This window comes from Ovis canadensis, chromosome 2, assembly GCF_042477335.2.
Source record: "Ovis canadensis isolate MfBH-ARS-UI-01 breed Bighorn chromosome 2, ARS-UI_OviCan_v2, whole genome shotgun sequence".
NCBI lineage: Eukaryota > Metazoa > Chordata > Mammalia > Artiodactyla > Bovidae > Ovis > Ovis canadensis.
Window position 1 is genome coordinate 133,508,364 of NC_091246.1, and position 19,346 is coordinate 133,527,709.

General features: G+C 36.2%; 1 protein-coding gene across 1 annotated transcript in view; it reads left to right on the top strand.

Moving 5' to 3' along the window:
* The window catches only part of CERKL (CERK like autophagy regulator), a 134,614-nt gene that overhangs the window by 32,732 nt on the left and 82,536 nt on the right, over positions 1–19,346 (top strand). The window contains exon 2 of the mRNA XM_069577062.2: positions 15,598–15,840. Within this exon, the coding sequence (XP_069433163.1) occupies positions 15,598–15,840 (243 nt within the window). The remainder of the gene's footprint in view (positions 1–15,597; positions 15,841–19,346) is intronic.

Consider the following 19,346-nt stretch of genomic DNA (forward strand, 5'->3'; position numbering starts at 1 on the left):
CAGAGGGACTGGAAAATGATGGATGTTTCTTGGAGGAGTGGCCCCATGAGCTCTGACAGATGGTTCATGTTTGAAAAGACTAGAGTCAAGAAGGCCTTCCATTTGTTGGGAAATGAAGGAGCAAAGGTTCAGAGGTTGAACTGCATACACCATCATTAAGATATTATCTGATTGATGGTAAATACAGTCAGTAGCAAACTTTTATAGGACACCTAGCCTTGTTTGACCCCACTCTAGTACTCTTGCCTGGAAAATCCCATGGACGGAGGAGCCTGGTAGGTTACAGTCCATGGGGTCGCTAAGAGTGGGCCGCAACTGAGCGACTGCACTTTCACTTTTCACTTTCAGGCATTGGAAAAGGAAATGGCAACCCACTCCAGTGTTCTTGCCTGGAGAGTCCCAGCGATGGTGGAGCCTGGTGGGCTGCCATCTATGGCGTTGCACAGAGTCGGACACGACTGACCTGACTTAGCAGCAGCAGCAGCAGTAGCAGCAGCAGCAGCAGCAGCAGCAGCAGCAGCAGCAGCAGCAGCCTTGTTTGAAGCATTGAGCTGGGGTTGGACTCAGAGATTAGAGATGAGGAGGGCGGTGAAGATATTGTTGAAATGAATTACTGAGAACTAGAAAAAGGAAGACTGATCACCATACTTCTGGGGTTCATGGGGAATCTGCCCAAGGATCATTTAGTAGCATATATATGAACTATAATCCTATATGAATTGATAAACATAACTGGTAATGCCAAAAAAGAATAGATTATAAAATTAGTTAGTGTTAGCCCCTCAGTCATGCCTGACTCTTAGTGACCCCATGGACTGCAGCCCACCAGGCTCCTCTGTCCATGGGATTTTCCAGGCAAGGATACTGGAGTGAGTTGCCATTTCCTTCTCCAGGGGATCTTCCCACCCCAGGGATCAAACCCAGGTCTCCTCCACTGCAGTCAGATTCTTTACTGACTGAGCTACAAGGGAAGCCCCATTAAGATGAATTAATTTTTTTATTATTACTTTTTAAATTTATTTATTTTAATTGGAGGCTAATTACAATATTGTAGTGGGTTTTGGCATACATTGACATGAATCAGCCATGGGTGTACATGTGTTTCCCATCCTGAAACCCCTCCCACCTCTCTCCCCATCCCATCGCTCTGGGTCATCCCAGTACACCAGCCCTGAGCACCTTGTCTAATGCATCAAACCTGGATTGGCTATCTGTTTCATATATGATAATATACATTTTTCAATGCTATTCTCTCAGATCATCCTCCTCCACCCCTTACCTTCTCCCACAGAGTCCAAAAGACTGTTCTATACATCTGTGTCTCTTTTGCTGTCTCACATATAGGGTCATTGTTACCATCTTTCTAAATTCCATATATATGCGTTATGTATTAGTGTTTTTTGTTGTGACTTACTTCACTCTGTATAATAGGCTCCAGTTTCATCCACCTCATTAGAACTAATTCAAATGTATTCTTTTTGATGGCTGAGTAATATTCCATTGTGTGTGTGTGTGTGTGTATATATATATATATATATATATGTAAAACGGCTTTCTTTTCCATTCATCTGCTGATGGACATCTAGGTTGCTTCCATGTCCTGGCTATTATAAACAGTGCTGCGATGAACATTGGGGTACATATGTCTCTTTCAATTCTGGTTTCCTCGGTGTTTATGCCCAGCAGTGAGATTGCTGGGTCGTATGGCAGTTCTTTCAGAATTTTCCACAGTTTATTGTGATCCACACAGTCAAAGGCTTTGGCATAGTCAATAAAGCAGAAATAGATGTTTTTCTGGAATTCTCTTGCTTTTTCCATGATCCAGTGGATGTTGGCAATTTGATCTCTGGTTCCTCTGCCTTTTCTAAAACCAGCTTGAACATCTGGAAGTTCACAGTTCACATGCTGCTGAAGCCTGGCTTGGAGAATTTTGAGCATTACTTTACTAGCATGTGAGATGAGTGAAATTGTGTGGTAGTCTGAGCGTTCTTCAGCATTGCCTTTCTTTGGGATTGGAATGAAAACTGACCTTTTCCAGTCCCATGGCTAAGGCTGAGTTTTCCAAATTTGCTGCCATATTGAGTGCAGCACTTTCACAGCATCATTTTTCAGGATTTGAAATAGCTCAACTGGAATTCCATCACCTATATGCAGGTCAGGAAGCAACAGTTAGAACTGGACATGGAACAACAGACTGGTTCCAAATAGGAAAAGGAGTACATCAAGGCTGTATATTGTCACCCTGCTTATTTAACTTATATGCAGAGTACATCATGAAAAACACTGGGGTGGAAGAAGCACAAGCTGGAATCAAGATTGCCGGGAGAAATATCAATAACCTCAGATATGCAGATGACACCACCCTTATGGCAGAAAGTGAAGAGGAACTAAAAAGCCTCTTGATGGAAGTGAAAAGGAGAGTGAAAAAGTTGGCTTAAAGCTCAACATTCAGAAAACGAAGATCATGGCATCCGGTCCCATCACTTCATGGGAAATAGATGGGGAAACAGTGTCAGACTTTATTTTTGGGGGCTCCGAAATCACTGCAGATGGTAACTGCAGCCATGAAATTAAAAGACACTCCTTGGAAGGAAAGTTATGACCGACCTAGATAGCATATTGAAAAGCAGAGACATTACTTTGCCAACAATGGTCCATCTAGTCAAGGCTATGGTTTTTCCAGTGGTCATGTATGGATGTGAGAGTTGGACTGTGAAGAAAGCTGAGCGCTGAAGAATTGATGCTTTTGCACTGTGGTGTTGGAGAAGACTCTTGAGAGTCCCTTGGACTGCAAGGAGATCCAACCATTCCATTCTGAAGGAGATCAGCCCTGGGATTTCTTTGGAAGGAATGATGCTAAAGCTGAAACTCCAGTACTTTGGCCACCTCATGAGAAGAGTTGACTCATTGGAAAAGACTCTGATGGTGGGAGGGATTGGGGGCAGGAGGAGAAGGGGACGACAGAGAATGAGATGGCTGGATGGCATCACCGACTCAATGGGCGTGCGTCTGGGTGAACTCCAGGAGTTGGTGATGGACAGGGAGGCCTGGCATGCTGCGATTCATGGGGTCACAAACAGTCGGACACAGCTTAGTGACTGAACTGAACTGAACTCATGGCAGTTCTATTTCCAGTTTAAGGAATCTCCACACTGTTCTCCATAGTTGCTGTTCCAGTTTGCATTCCCACCCCCAGTGTAAGAGGGTTCCCTTTTCTCCACACCCTCTCCAGCATTTACTGTTTGTAGCCTTTTTGATAGCAACCATTCTGACTGGTGTGAGATGGTACCTCACTGTGGTTTTGATTTGCATTTCTCTGATAATGAGTGATGTTGAGCATCATTTCATGTGTTTGTTAGCCATAAGATGAATCAAGCTCATATTTTCTGTTGGTCTCCAGAATAGTATTTATGTTGGTGCAAAAGTAATTGCAGTTTCAGACCCTGAATTTTAAGTCACTATAACTGGGTTCAAACACATCTTTATTAATCAAAATAGGAACCACTACAATCAGCACATTTTTGCCAATGAGAAATAACTTTACTCCTGTAGCAAAAAAATCCATGCTTTGGGATTTGATGAACTCTTGGAAAGCATTTTCTGTGTTTTCCTGGTTAATAAAGCATTTTTACTGCAAAAAGTTGTCAAGATGCTTGAAGAAGTGGCAGTCAGTTGGCAAGAGGTCAGGTGAATATGGCAGATAAGGCAACACTTCGTAGCCCATTCATTCAGCTTTTGAAGCGTTCGGCTTTTGAAGCTTTGGTTGTGTGACGCGCGGTCAGGAGTTGTCACAGAGAAGAACTGGGCCCTTTCTGTTGACCGGTGCTGGCCGCAGGTGCTGCAGTTTTTGGTGCATCTCATCCATTCACTGAGCATACTTCTCAGATGTAATGGTTTAGCCAGGATTCAGGAAGCTGTGGTGGATGAATTTGGCCACAGACCACCAAACAGTGACCGTGACATGGTTTTGGTGCAAGCTTGGCTTTGGGGAGTGCTTGGGAACTTCTTCTCCGTGCGACCACTGAGCTGGTTGTCACTGGTTATTGTGTAAAATCCACTTTTTGCACATGTCAAAATCTGATCGAGAAGTGTTTCATTGCTGTTGTGTAGAATAAGAAAAGACGGCACTTCAAAATGATGATATTTTTGATTTTCGCTCAGCTCATGAGGCACCCGCTTATCAAACTTTTTCACCTTTCCAGTTTGCTTCCAGTGCCAAACAGCCATAGAATGGTCCAGGTTGAGTTCTTGGGCTACTTCTCATGCAGTTGTAAAAGGATGACTTTCCATGATGCCCTCAGTTAGTCATCATCAACTTCTGATGGGCGGCCACTACGCTCCTCATCTTCAAGGCTCTTGTCTTCTTTGCAGAACTTCTTGAACGCTACTGCACTGCACATTCATTAGAAGTTCCTGGGCCAAGTGTGTTGCTGATATTTCTAGTTGTCTCTCCTGCTTTATGACCCATTTTGAACTCAAATAAGAAAATCACACAAATTTGCTTCTTGTCTAACATCAATTCATTAGCAAAAGACATAAATCGAGGAATGCACCTTAAAATGATGTATAACGTAACCACATTTATTTAAGAATGTATTCCGATATCAAATGGCAAAGTTCAACAGTGCAAAACTGCAGTTACTTTTAACTAACCTAAATACCAGTCTCAGAGACTGCCCATTGATGAATGTTTTCCCTAAGGAGTAGAAATGTAAGTAGATGTGTAAAATGACAGGGGTAAATATATAACTAGATAATACAATCAGGTAATACACAATTCCAAGAGATGCACACGAGTCCTCTTACTGAAGTGAAAATGACAAAACCCAAACAATTGCATGATGAACTCATGCTATAGAATATGAAATTTTGAACTGCTCTTTTAGTTCACTAGGTTTCATATGTAGTAGGGATTTGTTGCATAGACAGTCTAAAAAAATTAGTGATAAAATCTTAAACTGATACAAAATGATGAAAGATAAAAATGCATAAATCATAACATTTTTAGGCTGCATTTTCTTAAGCTTAGGCCTGTCTTCACAATAATATAGATAGGTCCAGAGTTTCTTGAGCTTTTTTAGTCTTGGAAACCCTTTACACTCTTAAATTGTTGAAAACCACAAAGAGCCTTTGTATATATATAATACCTCTGATATTTACCATGTTAGAATTTAAACATTTAAAGTATTCATTAAAAATAACAGTAATAAGTCCATTGCATTTTAACATAAATAATGTTTGGACTAAAAATAACTATTTTCCAAAACAATAAAAAAATCAGTGTCATTTTCTTAACTACAATTTGCAAGTCTTTTTTATAGAAGACACAGTGTTCCTTAATAGAAAGATTTAATAAAAGACAGCTGAGTTTTCAAGATTGCTTCTGCTTTAGTTTGTTGTGAATATATTTGTTTTTGTTAAAGTATATAGGAAAAATCCAATTTCACACAGATATTTGTTTAGAACAGGAAAAATATTTGAATAATGTTTTCAGCTAATTGTGGATATTCTTTGATACTACAGTACAACTTGGTAAGTGCTAATTTCTTAAATGTTAGTTACAAAGCAGAATCTGTAAACATGTCAGTTAACCTTCTGTAGTTGGCTATTCGAAAATTTATTGGTCTGTCTTGCACTTTGAATCTTTAATTATGCATAATTTTATAATATCCTTCATTGAGTATTTGGAAAAATTGGTCTACTGAGTTATGTAAAGCTTCCAAATGTTGACACATTTAATTATATAAATCTTTAAACTATCAGATATATTAACATCACTGCCAATCTCAGCATAAAATTCTTTAAATATTGGGAAGCTGTCAAGCTCACCGTGGCAGATACAGGTTTTACAAAATTCTGATTTTTGCTTGAAAGTTAGAATTTTATCATTGACAGCATTCTCAGTTGTTTTGCTTGAGTGACTAGCTCACTTTGCTCAATTCCCAGAAAGCATTTATCAAATACTCCTACTTGCGTATAATAGTTTGTTAGTCCCATCTTTCGAACAAAAATGGTTTTCCGAACAAAATCGAGCTGGTCACAGTGTGAATGGTATGAGTTCTTTTCCTGAGGAGAACTATCACTTTCATTTGTAGCTGAAAAGCTTTTTTGTACAATTCCCATATCACACATAATACATATGAAAAAGACATTACTAAAGGGTAGAGTTTTTTAAAAATTAAAGTGTTACTGCTTCATCAAGGACAGTTAAGTGATATGTATATTTTTAAACTGAGTTAAAAGTGATGAGGAATGCAACAATTATTAGTGAAATTTAGTGTCACTCCCTTGATTCATGGTAACACCAGATATTTTAACCACTATTTCCTTTTCACCATCCATGCAAATGTCATCACAGGGAAAAAGGCAAATAACATCTTTAGTATTATTATAAAAATCATTTTGATCCTCTATGCTTTCTGAGAAAACATATTGAGGGTATTTAAATGGTTGCCTTAATTTGCCAATTTTACCATTATTTATATAAAACAACATTATAAGTATGAACATTTATTAATGGTATAGATTTAGGGAAAAAATTGATTTCTAAGAGTTTGCTATTTGGAACATGAGTTCCAAGATAAGAGCTTAGGATAGAAATTTGTCAGTGACCGAAAGTTTCAATTATTATATTATACTATAGTATAATATAGTATACTATAATATATATTGCTTTCAATTATACTGTTTTCAAATATACTGATTTTATGTGGTATTTGTGATTAAACATAGACTATGTAATTTAAAATTGTCACTTTGTAGCATAGACATTCAATGTTCTGAATAAAGAATTGTATACTTTTTGTCTATATTTCAAATAATCAAAACAAAGAATAATATTTAAATTATTTGACTAGTCAGTTCATTTTGGACTTTATGCAAAAGTACCTATGTATCTTTGGGTGCTTCAGTTCTTGAGAGAAGTCCCTAAGCTATTTGTGTGTAATAGAAATAACTAGAAATAAGTGGGAAAAAATTGCAGATGGAAATGGAGCATTAATTTTTTTATTTGGTATGACAAAAATGTGACTTTTTGGTATTCTTTTACAAGATAATTCTATTTTTTGTCATTCTTGATAAGTGTTTATATTTAGGAACTTAAGCTTTTATGCTAACAAATGTTGTCAGAATTCTTGAGGATTGTAATGCACTGTGGTAGTTTTTCAGTAAATTACTGGAGCAGCCCTATTTATTTAAACCCTGGTTTAACCTGATTATTAACAATTAAATTGTGTTTTCTTCTTACAATTAAAGTGTATTCAAATTTATTGGTCCCTTGCTTCACAGATTTATCTCAGTATGTGGTGTATTCAAACAGAATTTTGTATTTTTAATTAGGGGATTAGATAAGTAATTCTGAAGAGCCAAAAAAAAAAAATTTGTTAGACATCACATTGCTTAACCATCTAATATACCATAAGTGTGTGTGCACTCTGTTGTGGGAGCTGTCTATCAGGCAGGCTTGTTTTTCGGGCAGTATTTTAAAGAGTGGACATGTGCAGGAACTGTGAGCACAATTAGCGCCAAGCAGATAAATCCAGCTCTAATCCTGTTTACGGTCTGCATCAGACAGATGTGCCAAGATTGATTTAGACAAGCCCTGGGCTTACAGTAATATTTTTAAAAGTGCCGTTCACTGTTCTATTTCTGTTAAACCTTTGCTAAATATTCTTAAGTGTTGTTGGTTTTACTGTTCTTGTTAGCCACCCTAACCTACTTTAAGCAGGTCTTGCTTTGCTCTCATGGTGACAGGGTAACCTGCCAGGAGAGGTTATCTTTATTCCCTGTAATTAAATTGACTTTTCCCCCCAAGAAAATACAACAATAGGAAGTGGGTGCTGAATTAAATAAATAGCATGATATCCAATAGACATATACTTAAATCCCATGCTGGAACAGATGGTCCCCAGCATCTCTGTAAGTAATGTGAGAGGACAGTTAATGTTCTGAAACAACTAGCTATCACCAATATGATCCTAATGAACCAATAGATTTCAAATAATAAACCACATGCCACAAAGAAAAATTGCATATCATCTGTACGGTTTTAATGCTCCTAAACTGAGAAAAATGTCTATAGATGATTTTCATGTTTTTCTAATGTTATCAAATAATTTATGGATAAAGTTTGACTTCATATTTTTTACCAATACAGGTATGTTTTAGCATTAAAGTAAATTAAAGTTACATTTAAATTATATCTCCCAAGTATGTTAAAAAAATTCTTTTAGCTCCTCTTTTACATACTTAGGTTGTACATGGAAATGTGGCTTTTGCATACAATTATGAAAGCATTTGCTTTTATTCATGGCAGAAACTGGTTATCCTGTTAACAGAGGTTGCTGTGTGGTGATGGAAGTGGCTATCTTACAGATGAACAATTAGGCAGAGATAAAAGACCTAAATATGTTTCAGCATTTAAAAATAAAATAGTTTATAAAACAAAAGCAGTATTTTTCTGATTCACATAGAGAATAAGAGTCTGAGTCTTTCTTAAGCTTTTATTTATAAAGAGGTATAGGTAAGTGGTTGATTTTAATAGACCCCAAAATAATGGTCTTCACTCTGAATATGGTTTCTTTTTTTCTCTTCAATCATATTTCTCATAAATATTTGTATTTTCTAATTGTGTTTCAAAGAGTTAAGTGTTTTGGTGTGGGGGTAGAGGGGAGACAATGACCTTAGATTTTCAGCTTATCCTCTCGACATCTCTAGAACCTTCAGCTCACTGGGGGTTAGCCTGAGGGGTCTCCACCTAGAAACCTGAGGACCCTTTGGCTTTAGCTCTCTTTCAAGTCTTGGAAGCCAGTGTCCTGCCCCACAGAGCCAGCTGGTCCACTGCTTATATCTTAAGAACTTCAAAAACAAAACAAAGACACAGGCAAGCACCATCTAATCTGATAATGGGTAAACAGTGTTTAGACAGTTCCAAGCCATTAAATAAAGCCATTTTAAATTCAAGTTCACACAATTCTATTGAGTTTTATTCCTAAAGACTGTATTCAGAAGAAAACAATTTTCTATAAAATTAGTTATATACACGTCTTCGCATATGTTAGGAAACGATTTTGTTTAAAATCAGGTGTATCCTGTGATTAGAGAGAACTGGGCTGATTTGCTCATGTTGTGTAAATGATGGACGTTGTAGAAATGAATAATAGACCAGAATTTCTACATAGAAAATTGGCACCTGAGAGATTCCTATAGCTGCTGAGGAAAACAGAGTGCTGAAGAACATTTGCCTATTGTTAGAAATTTGTAAAGCAAGCACAAACTATTTTATTCACGAATCAATTATCTTTATTTTCATTTCAAATGAAAACAAAATGTTTTTGTAATGCTTCCTCTTAGCTTCCTCTTGTCACACTGGCTAAGAGATCAGGCACATGAAAACCCCAAATGTGAATCTGTGGGCAAATGTGGGAAGAGGTTAGAAATCTGAGCAGGGAAAGCAGGAAATACCATTCATAGAGTTACAGGCCTTTTCAGAGTTTTCAATGCTGTCAGCTCCTGGTTGCTACAGTCGAAACTTCCATTTCCTTGAAGGTCACCATGAAGTTATGAATGGAGTACAGTTGACACTTGAACAACATATATTTGAACCACGTTTGTCCGCATATATGCAAATCTCTATCAGTAGTAAATGGTGCTTGTTTGCATTCTTGGACGTGGAACCACGGATGGAAGGAACTGTGAATATGGAGAGATGGCTATAAATTATATATGGATTTTTGATGGCACTGGAGGATGTACCTTTAGGGATCAAGTCTACTACTCAGTTAAGACACATGAGTGGCTTTGCTGTTTTCCTAGGGTCTAGTTAGAGACAGAGCAATGGCTTGACTACTGTTTTAAGTTTGACTAGAATAAAAAACAGATCCAGAAGGTCAGATGAGTGTGTGTTTGCTTCAAGAAGGTCATTACTTCTGGGCAGTGTTGGTAAGGGCCAGTCAAAGTACTTGGATTTAGATCTTGGATCTGGCTCCTACGAGATGTATGACTGTGGACAAGTTACTTAAATGCTGTGGCCTGAATTCCTCGTTTTTAGGAAAAAGTATCTGCCTTGGGTAGTATAAGGATTAGATGAGATAATAGATGTAGAGTGCTGAGGGCAATGTCTGGCATATAGCACATGCTAATTAAATATTAGCTTCCCTTACAGTTTAGAAAAGGGGATTTTAAAAATTAAAATGAATAATATGATCAGGAACTATTTTAGGATGAGCAAGAAAACCATCTTTTTCAGTTGATTACAGAAATATTTCCATTGTAGGAAAATTAGAAATTCATATACGCAAACTAATTCACAATCTCACTCTCCTTCCAAGTTTTCATATGCATCATCATACATATGTGCATATAGAAATACATGCCACATACATTATGCATTCAATAAATATATACAAAACAGTAATGGAAATATGGTACACTGTTTTAGACACTTTTCTAGTCAGATTGCTATATTTTAATGGCTGAATAGCATTATAGTATATGAATATGCTTCATTCTCCAAAACCAATAGTCTGTTAGGTCACATTTAGGTTATTTCCAAGTTTCACTCAAATAATGCTTGGGTAAGCATTCTTTTAACTAAATTGTGCATATTATCTATTCCCTTAGGGTAAATTCCTGGAAGTAAATTGCTTGATCAAAAATATGCATATTTTAAAGCATTTTCCCTTTTCTCATTTTAAAAAACTGATAAAATATAATGCTGATTACAGAAAGGAAGGTTTATAAGTAAAAATTAATCTTATACTTCTTTATATCTCTGTTTTCATTGTTAACTACTATTTGTTATGTGTTTTCTGTGTAGATTTTTTTCTCCTTTTAATGAAAGTGAGATCAGCCTCTCAGATTATTGTCATTCATTTGCTTTTTATTCCACTTACTCATACCTCAACATAGATGTCTTTCCACATCAAAACACAAAGATCTAATTTTCTCACTGTGAGTTGCAGATTATGATTAAGCAATTCTATTGAAGAACATGAATACTGCTTCAAATAGTTTTGCTATTATAAATACTGCTGCAATTAACATTTTGAAATCTTTTGATAAGTATTCCCAACTTGTTCTCCAGCAGTTACCATTTTTGCATTCCCACCAGCCCCAGGACTGGTTCCCTTTGCCCACACCATCAATGAGCGTTATTTTTGATCTTGTGCCAATCTAAAAGGCAAAAAGTGGTATCTTGTTGTTTTAATTTGCATTTCTTTGATTCCTAATTAGATTGAACTTTCTCATATGTTCATTGGTCAATTTGCATTTCTTCTTTTGTGAAATGCCTGCCTGGGTCTTTAATGTACTCTTCCACTGAAGTGTTTCTTTTCTTGATTAAATAGATTATTTAACTGTCATATGTTGCAAATATTTCTTCCCAGTTGGATTTTGTTTATGACTTCTATTTATGGGTCTTTAGGACTTTTTTGGCATTAAATAACCTTTATGTTATGTATCTCAGTCTCTATCTGCCTTTATTGCCATACTATGGCTTTACTAATTTATTGTTATATAAAGTTCTTTGTAATCTAGGAATATTGGTGTATGTTATGAAACAGAGATCTAGTTTTTCTTTTCTTTTTTAAAGATGAACCAGTTCTAAGTCATCTTTTATTAAATATTCTTCACTGATTTTGGATACTACCATTATCACATTTGTGACTTTTAAAATATATGCAGATATTTCTTTGGACCATTCATTTATCTATTTCTAGATGTTTTAATTATTATAACTTTACAAGAAATGATCGGGCTGGTATGTACTTCTCCTCATTACTATTAAAACATTTTTCTTCATTATTTATTCCAAGAAAATTTACAAATCATTTGATAAGTTTCCTTGCTCCTTACACCAAAGAAAATACCATTTAGATTTTGACTGGAATTGCATTATAAGTAGTAATTAATAATGAGAATACTAGCATAAAAATAATGTAATCTTGGAACTTGATATGCCTTCATTTGTCTCTCACTTTATTTTGTATGGCCTTTTCTACCCAAACAAGTCCAGGATCATTTTGATAAATTTGTTCCTGGATAATAATTTGTATAGGGTCTCTTTATCCCCAATGTTCTTTCTTTCTAGATACATATTTGTAACCAGCTTCCTTATTGGCTATTCTTATTAGTTCTGATGATTTCAAATAGATTCTTTTGGGTTTTATGAATATATTGTGATACTGTCTATAAATAGCTATAGTTTCATCTCTCCCTCTACCCCTTCCACCATCAGTTGTTTTTATTTAATTTTTCTTGTGTTGAGAATAGTAAGAGTGATAATAGGTATTCTTGCCCTGTTTCCATAAATTCTACTAAGTTGGATCTTGGTTGATGTTTTAGCGTCTTTAAATTTGCAATTACAAGAGATTTTAAATAGGAAAAGTCATTGAATTGTTTACTGCCAAATTAAAGTACACAAAGCAAGGAACTCAGACTATAATATAGGACTTTGAGTGAAAAAAATATGTATTTCATCCTTTTCATTTTTTTCCCTCAGTGATCCTTCCCTCCCTTCCTACCCAACCCCTTTGGAGGTCTTATTTGTTATATGTTTGATTACATAAAAATTAAATTAATGTGAGATACAAGCTTATAATGAATATTATAAGATTGTTCTCAGTTGCTCAGTTGTATCTGACTCTTTGCTACCCCATGGACTATAGCCCACCAGGCTCCTCTGTCCATGGGATTTCCCAGTCAAGAATACTGGAGTGGGTTGCTATACCCTTCTCCAGGGGATCTTTCGAACCCAGGGATTGAACCCTTGTCTCCTGCATAGCAGGCAGATTCTTTACCATCTGAGCCATCAGGGAAGCAAGTTTAGGCAATATATATACCAAAATTGGAATACCGGACCATCTTACCTGCCTCCTGAGAAACGTGTATGCAGGTCAATAAGCAACAGTTAGAACTGAACATGGAACAACAGATCAACATAGACAGCATATTAAAAAGCAGAGATATTACTTTGCCAACAAAGGTCTGTCTCGTCAAAGCTATGGTTTTTCCAGTAGTCATGTATGGATGTAAGAATTGGACCATAAAGAAAGCTGAGCGCCGAAGAATTGATGCTCTTGAACTGTGGTGTTGGAGAAGACTCTTAGCCATTTGGACTGCAAGGAGATCCAACCAGTCAGTCCTAAAGGAAATCAGTCCTGAATATTCATTGGAAGGATTGATGCTGAAGCTCCAATACTTTGGCAACCTGATGTGAAGAACTGACTCATTGGAAAAGACCCTGATGATGGGAAAGATTGAAGGCGGGAGGAGAAGGGGATGACATAGGATGAGATGGTTGGATGGCATCACAGACTTGACGCATATGAGTTTGAGCAAGCTCCGGGAATTGGTGATGGACAGGGAAGCCTGGCATGCTGCAGTCCATGGGGTCACAAAGAGTTGGACACAACTGAGTGACTGAACTGAAGCAAAAGATGTAATTTTCTATTTTGCCTGTAGGAGGAATGTTAGGCAGTTAATAATTATCCATTCTGCACAAATATACAAATAAATTCTAAATTTGCATTTGTGTAATATTCTAATTTTTTGTTAAGCTAAATGTAATATTCGGTAAGATCTAAATTTTAGGGGAAAACACTTCTAAACATAATATTTTTCTCTCCAGTACAATTATTAAAAAGGAAAGCACCTTCCTATCATTTCCTCTACCTTAGTTCAAGCCTCGTAGACTGGTTTCTATTCCTCCAATGTCTCACTCATGTTTTCTAATCTTTATCCTGATGACATAATCATCTTTGCTAAACTAAATTGCAGGGTTATCGTGAAAAATGTACACCACCTTGGGATCAATGCACAGTGAGCAAACTCCCGAGTGTAGCATGAAGATTTATCATGGACTCATGATGAAACAGGACTCAGACTTCCTCTTGTGCACCTTGTTGGGAGCCTTCCCAACTTCAGTTCAGGTGTCCTCAGCCTTTAGGAGAAGGGGGTCCCACCGCATCCTCTGGGAAAGGTCTTGATTAAGAGAGTAAGGGTTCCAGGTGAAGCATAACATTAGGACAGTGAATAACAAAAAGTTTTACTCTTTGTTCATGATTAAAACATGTTGAATCTCTCATATATGCACACCTCTTACTATCCCACTAGATTTGAATAAAGAACCAAATTCAAATTCACTGGCAACCATTTTACTATGATGGAAAGGACCATATTTAAGTTGAAGCCCAGGTTCATGAAAGAAATACCAAAATACAATGGGCACAGCACACACTGACACATGTGCTTGTATGTGCTGCTAACTTGCCTGTCGACTCTGACTCTTCCGCTGTACACAGAAATTCATCATTTGCCTTCTCATCACCGACTTGATGGACGTGCATCTGAGTGAACTCTGGGAGCTGGTGATGCCTGGCGTGCTGCAATTCATGGGATCGCAAAGAGTCGGAGACGACTGAGCGACTGAACTGAACTGAAGTCTGTAAAACTGTCGAGTTCAAATTCTTTTCTTGGGTTTTCTGATAAAAATTAATATGACCCTCTGAGACACCAAAATTCTTTTATGTATATCCCAATTATATCTGCTTTAAATATCTATTTTAATCCCTAATAAATAATGGCCACTCGGGAGCAGGTAGTAGAACTTCTCTCTCTTGCATTCTGCATAGTGTTTAACACAAAGCATTTAACAGAAGTTTCTTGAACTGAATGATATACAGTAATATCCATGTTAAACTGTTTTGGATACTAAATCAATGAAACAAAGTAATTCAGTGTTTTTATCCCACTTTTCATTGACTCCTAATGTGAATTTCAAACTTTTCCTTCTGCTAATCCTTGAAACTCTTCAGGGAGAGAAACACTAGGTCTAAATCATTTCTTTTTCTTATAAACCACCTTCAAGGAATCCAAAAGCCACAGAGATCAAAGATTAATTCCTTCAATATAATTTTATTTTGATTCAGACAGAACCTTCATTGCAGTAGATGCCTTTTCGGGTGAATGACCATCCCACAAAGATTATTGTTATTCTTCTTTAATTTCCTTCTATTCCACTCATCAAGTCATGAGATGTAGGTTTGTAAACAGCAACAATAACATAGTGAGATTCAGGTGGATCTTTTTAGATTGGCAGGAGTTCATTGTTTTCTACTCACAGTAATCTCACCATTTCCTTTTTGTACCTATATCTCTTTACCAAAAATATACATTTTCCTTCCCTTTCATGTTGCCTTCAACAGCCTATCTTAAACTCACTTCTGTTAGTGAATCCTTTTCTTTCCATGACTTTACTCTGTCCCTGTAAGTAACAGGAAGCCTCTTGTATGATACTAATTTATTATTACTGAAATGTTGCTTTGTTTTTGTTCCTAGAATTCTTCACACGTTGAATATTCTCAGATTCTGAATGTCCTAGGCCTTGTGTGGCAGAGATTCTCTTCCATTTTTTTCTATCTATGGGATAATGGACCTAATTTTTCTTTTTTTCCCTCCTCATCTCATATAGGACTTGACATAAAGCATAATCAGTAAAATTACAGATGATAAATATTTTTGAGTTTTCACTATTTATTATTCATACATACAAGAATATAAACACAATGGTTTTGACTGGAAATTTTAATTTCTTTTCAGGTGATTCCAAGTATGATTTTCTACATAGAGAAGAATTTGTTGAACTCAAGGACATATTCTCTGTCAAACTGAAACGGCGTTGTTCAATAAAACAGCAGAAAAGTGGTACTTTATTAGGAATCACTCTCTTCATATGTTTGAAAAAGGAACAAAATAAATTAAAGGATTCTACACTTGATCTTATTAATTTAAGTGAAGACCACTGTGATATATGGTTTAGACAGTTCAAGAAAATTTTGGCAGGTAAGTACTCCTTATGGAAATTTTTAATGAGTCTAGTTTCCTTGATGTAGGTTATTAATCTAAACATGGTATTATATTTATCAGTAACCCTTAATTATATTGAGGTTGTTTACTTCTATGTCTAGTCTGTTAAATGTTCTTAGCATGAAAGGTGTTGAATTTGGTCACATGCTTTTTCTACATTAATTGAAATAATCATATAACTTTTTTTGTTTCATTCTGTTAATGTGGTGTTCTACATTGATTTTTAATAGGTTAAACCATCCTTGCATTCCAGCAATAAATCCAAAATAGTCATGGTATATAATTCTTTTAATATTTTACTGAATTTGGCTGGCTAGTATTTTGTTGAGGATTACTCAACATTACTATTCATTAGAGATATTTGTGTGTAGTTTTTATTTTTCTGCTTTTAGTATCTTTCTGACTTTGTACTGACCTTGTAGAATGACTCAGCAAGTAACTGCTGAATGACTGCTTCCATGAAAAAGCTTTGATAATCTGAAGTAAAACAGTTCTTAAATAATATTGTTCTCTTGGGAGCTGCTTTTAAAAGGATATTTATTTTTCTATTAGTGTTTCTTTTGAGTTTATATTAGAATTTATTTTTCTTGCACCTACACATTGAAAGCAAGTGAATATATGTACTAGATATCTTGAGAGTAACAGTTTTTATTAACTGAAATATAACTGATTTACAATATTGTGTTTCAGGTATACAGCAAAGTGATTTGGTTTTATATATATATATGTGTGTGTGTGTGTGTGTGTGTGTGTGTGTTTTCCTGTTGTTTTCCATTGTTGGTTATTACAAGATCCTGAATCTAGTTCCCTGTGAAATATAATAAATTACTGTTTATATATGTTAGTGTGCATCTATTAATCCCGTACTCCTGATTTATCCCTCCCCCTTCCCCTTTGGTACCCATAAGTTTGTTTTCTGTGTCTCTGTGTTTCTATTTTTTAAATAAGTTGATTTGTCCAGTTTTTAGATTCCACCTAATAAGTGATATCATATGGTACTTGATTTTCTCTTTCTAACTTCACTTAGTATGACAATCTCTAGGTCTGTTCATGATGCTGCAAGTGGCATTATTTCATTCTTTTTTAATGGCTGAGTAGTATTCCCTTACAAACATATACATATATAAATATATACACATTTACATATATGTGTCTGTGTATACATACATACATATATATGTAACTAGTAATAAAGAATCTGCCTGTCAGTGCAGGAAACTTAAGAGACTCAGATTTGATCCCTGGGTTAGGAATATCCCCTGGAGGCGGGCATGGCAACCCACTCCAATATTCTTGCCTGGAGAATCCCATGGACAGAGGGCTGGTGTGCTACAGTCCATAGCATCACAAAGAATTGGACGTGACTGAAGTTAGGATGCACACGTACACACACACGCACACACACAACCCATGTCTTCCTTATTCCTTCATCTGTTAGTGGACCCTGAGGTTGCTTCTGTGTCTGGGCTATTGTGTATAGTGCCACCATGAACACTGGGGTGCATGTACCCTTTTGAATTAGAGCAGTTAGTTTTTCTGGATGTATGCCCAGGAGTAGGATTGCTGGATTAGACAGTAACTCTGTTTTTAGTTTTTTAAATGAACTTCTATACTGTTCTTCATAATGGCTGCACCAATTTACATTCCCACCAACAGTGTAGGAGGGTTTTTGTTTCAGTACACCCTCTCCAGCATATATTTTTAGAGTTTTTGATGATGGCCATTCTGACCTGTGTGAGGTGATACCTTATTGTAGTTTTGATTTGTATTTCTCAAATAATTAATGATATTGAACATCTTTTCATTTGCCTGTTGGCTATCTGTATGTGTTTTTTGGAGAAATGTCTGTTCAGTTCTCTTGCCTATTTTTTGAAAGTATTGTTTTTTGAAATGGAGTTGTATGGACTGTTTGAACATCTTCTGCAGTTCTCTCCCAGTCTGTAGTTTGTCTTTTTGTTTTGTTTATGGTTTCCTTTGATGTGCGAAATCTCATAAGTTTGAGTAGGTCCCATTGTTTATTTTTGCTTTTATTTATTTTGCCTTGAGAGATTGACTTTAGAAAACATTGGTGCAATTTATGTCACAAAATGTTTTGCCTATGTGCTATTCTAGGAGTTTTGTGGTGTTGTGTCTTATATTTAACTCTTTAAGCCATTTTGAATTAAATTTTTGTATATGGTGTAAGGGAGTGTTCTAACTTCACTGATTTATATGTGGCCGTCTAATGAGAATAATAGTTTTTTGAAGATAATTTAAATTGTCTATATTTCAGGGTAGCTTTTCCTAAAGGTAATATCCAGAGAAAAGAGAATATTTTCTAGAATATTATATCCTTATGAATTCAGTAAATTTTTGAATGATATTTATACTTTACATATTAAATAAAGTATACATGAATACACATAAAGTTGGACTATAAAGAAAGCTGAGCACCAAATAATTGATGCGTTTGAACTGTGGTGTTGAAGAAGTCTCTTGAGAGTCCCTTGGACTGCAACAGATCCAACCAGTCCATCCTAAAGGAAATTAGTCCTGAATATTCATTGGAAGGACTGATGCTGAAACTGAAACTCCAATATTTTGGCCACCTAATGTGAAGAACTGACTCATTGGAAGAGACCCTGATGCTGGGAAAGATTGAAGGCAGGGGGAGAAGGGAACAACAGAGGATAAGATGGTTGGACGGCATTACTGACTCAATGGACATGGATTTGGGTGGATTCTGGGAGTTGGTAACGGGGGGGCCTGGCATGCGGTAGTCCATGAAGTCGCAGAGTTGGACACAACTGAGTGACTGAACTGAACTGAACGTACAAAGCACATTAGATTTCTAAAGGTATCTAGTTAGCATATAATCAAACTGAGTTTTAGGATTTTTTTTCTCACAGACTTATAAATCTTACTTTCTTCTTTTTTTGGCCATTTTTTTCCCTGTTTTCTAGGTTGACTAGGGTAGAGGCAGCTGTTGTTGATGCATAGCTTGGGGTAGAGATGACTCAGGACAGAGCTGGGTGCCAGACAAAGAGCAGGCACATGGTGATGTTAAGTTTTCAGGCCAGAAATCATTGATTGAGAAGACTGAGGACCCAAGTTGGTCAAGGGCAGCCAGCTGATATGGTTGTACGTATAGAAGATGGGTTGAAGTGACCTATTAAAACTATGAGACCTGTTACTAAATGGTCCCTTCAAGTGTAAGGAAACCTGGTTAAGAAAACAGGAGACTACAGAGGCCAAAGTTTGGTCCATTCTCTCTAGAAGCATAAAGAATGTATATATACATATCTATTTGTATAGAGAAAGACTGAGGGAGGAGATAGATATGTGTGTGTGTGTGTGTGTGTGTGTGTGTGTGTGTGTGTGTATTTAACTAAAAGCATTCCACTTTAACAATGGGTCTTCTACAACATTCTTATTTTAAATTCATTTGAGAAGAGATAAAAAGAAGTTAAAATGAAAATGAAAACGTAATTGAATTAAATTTT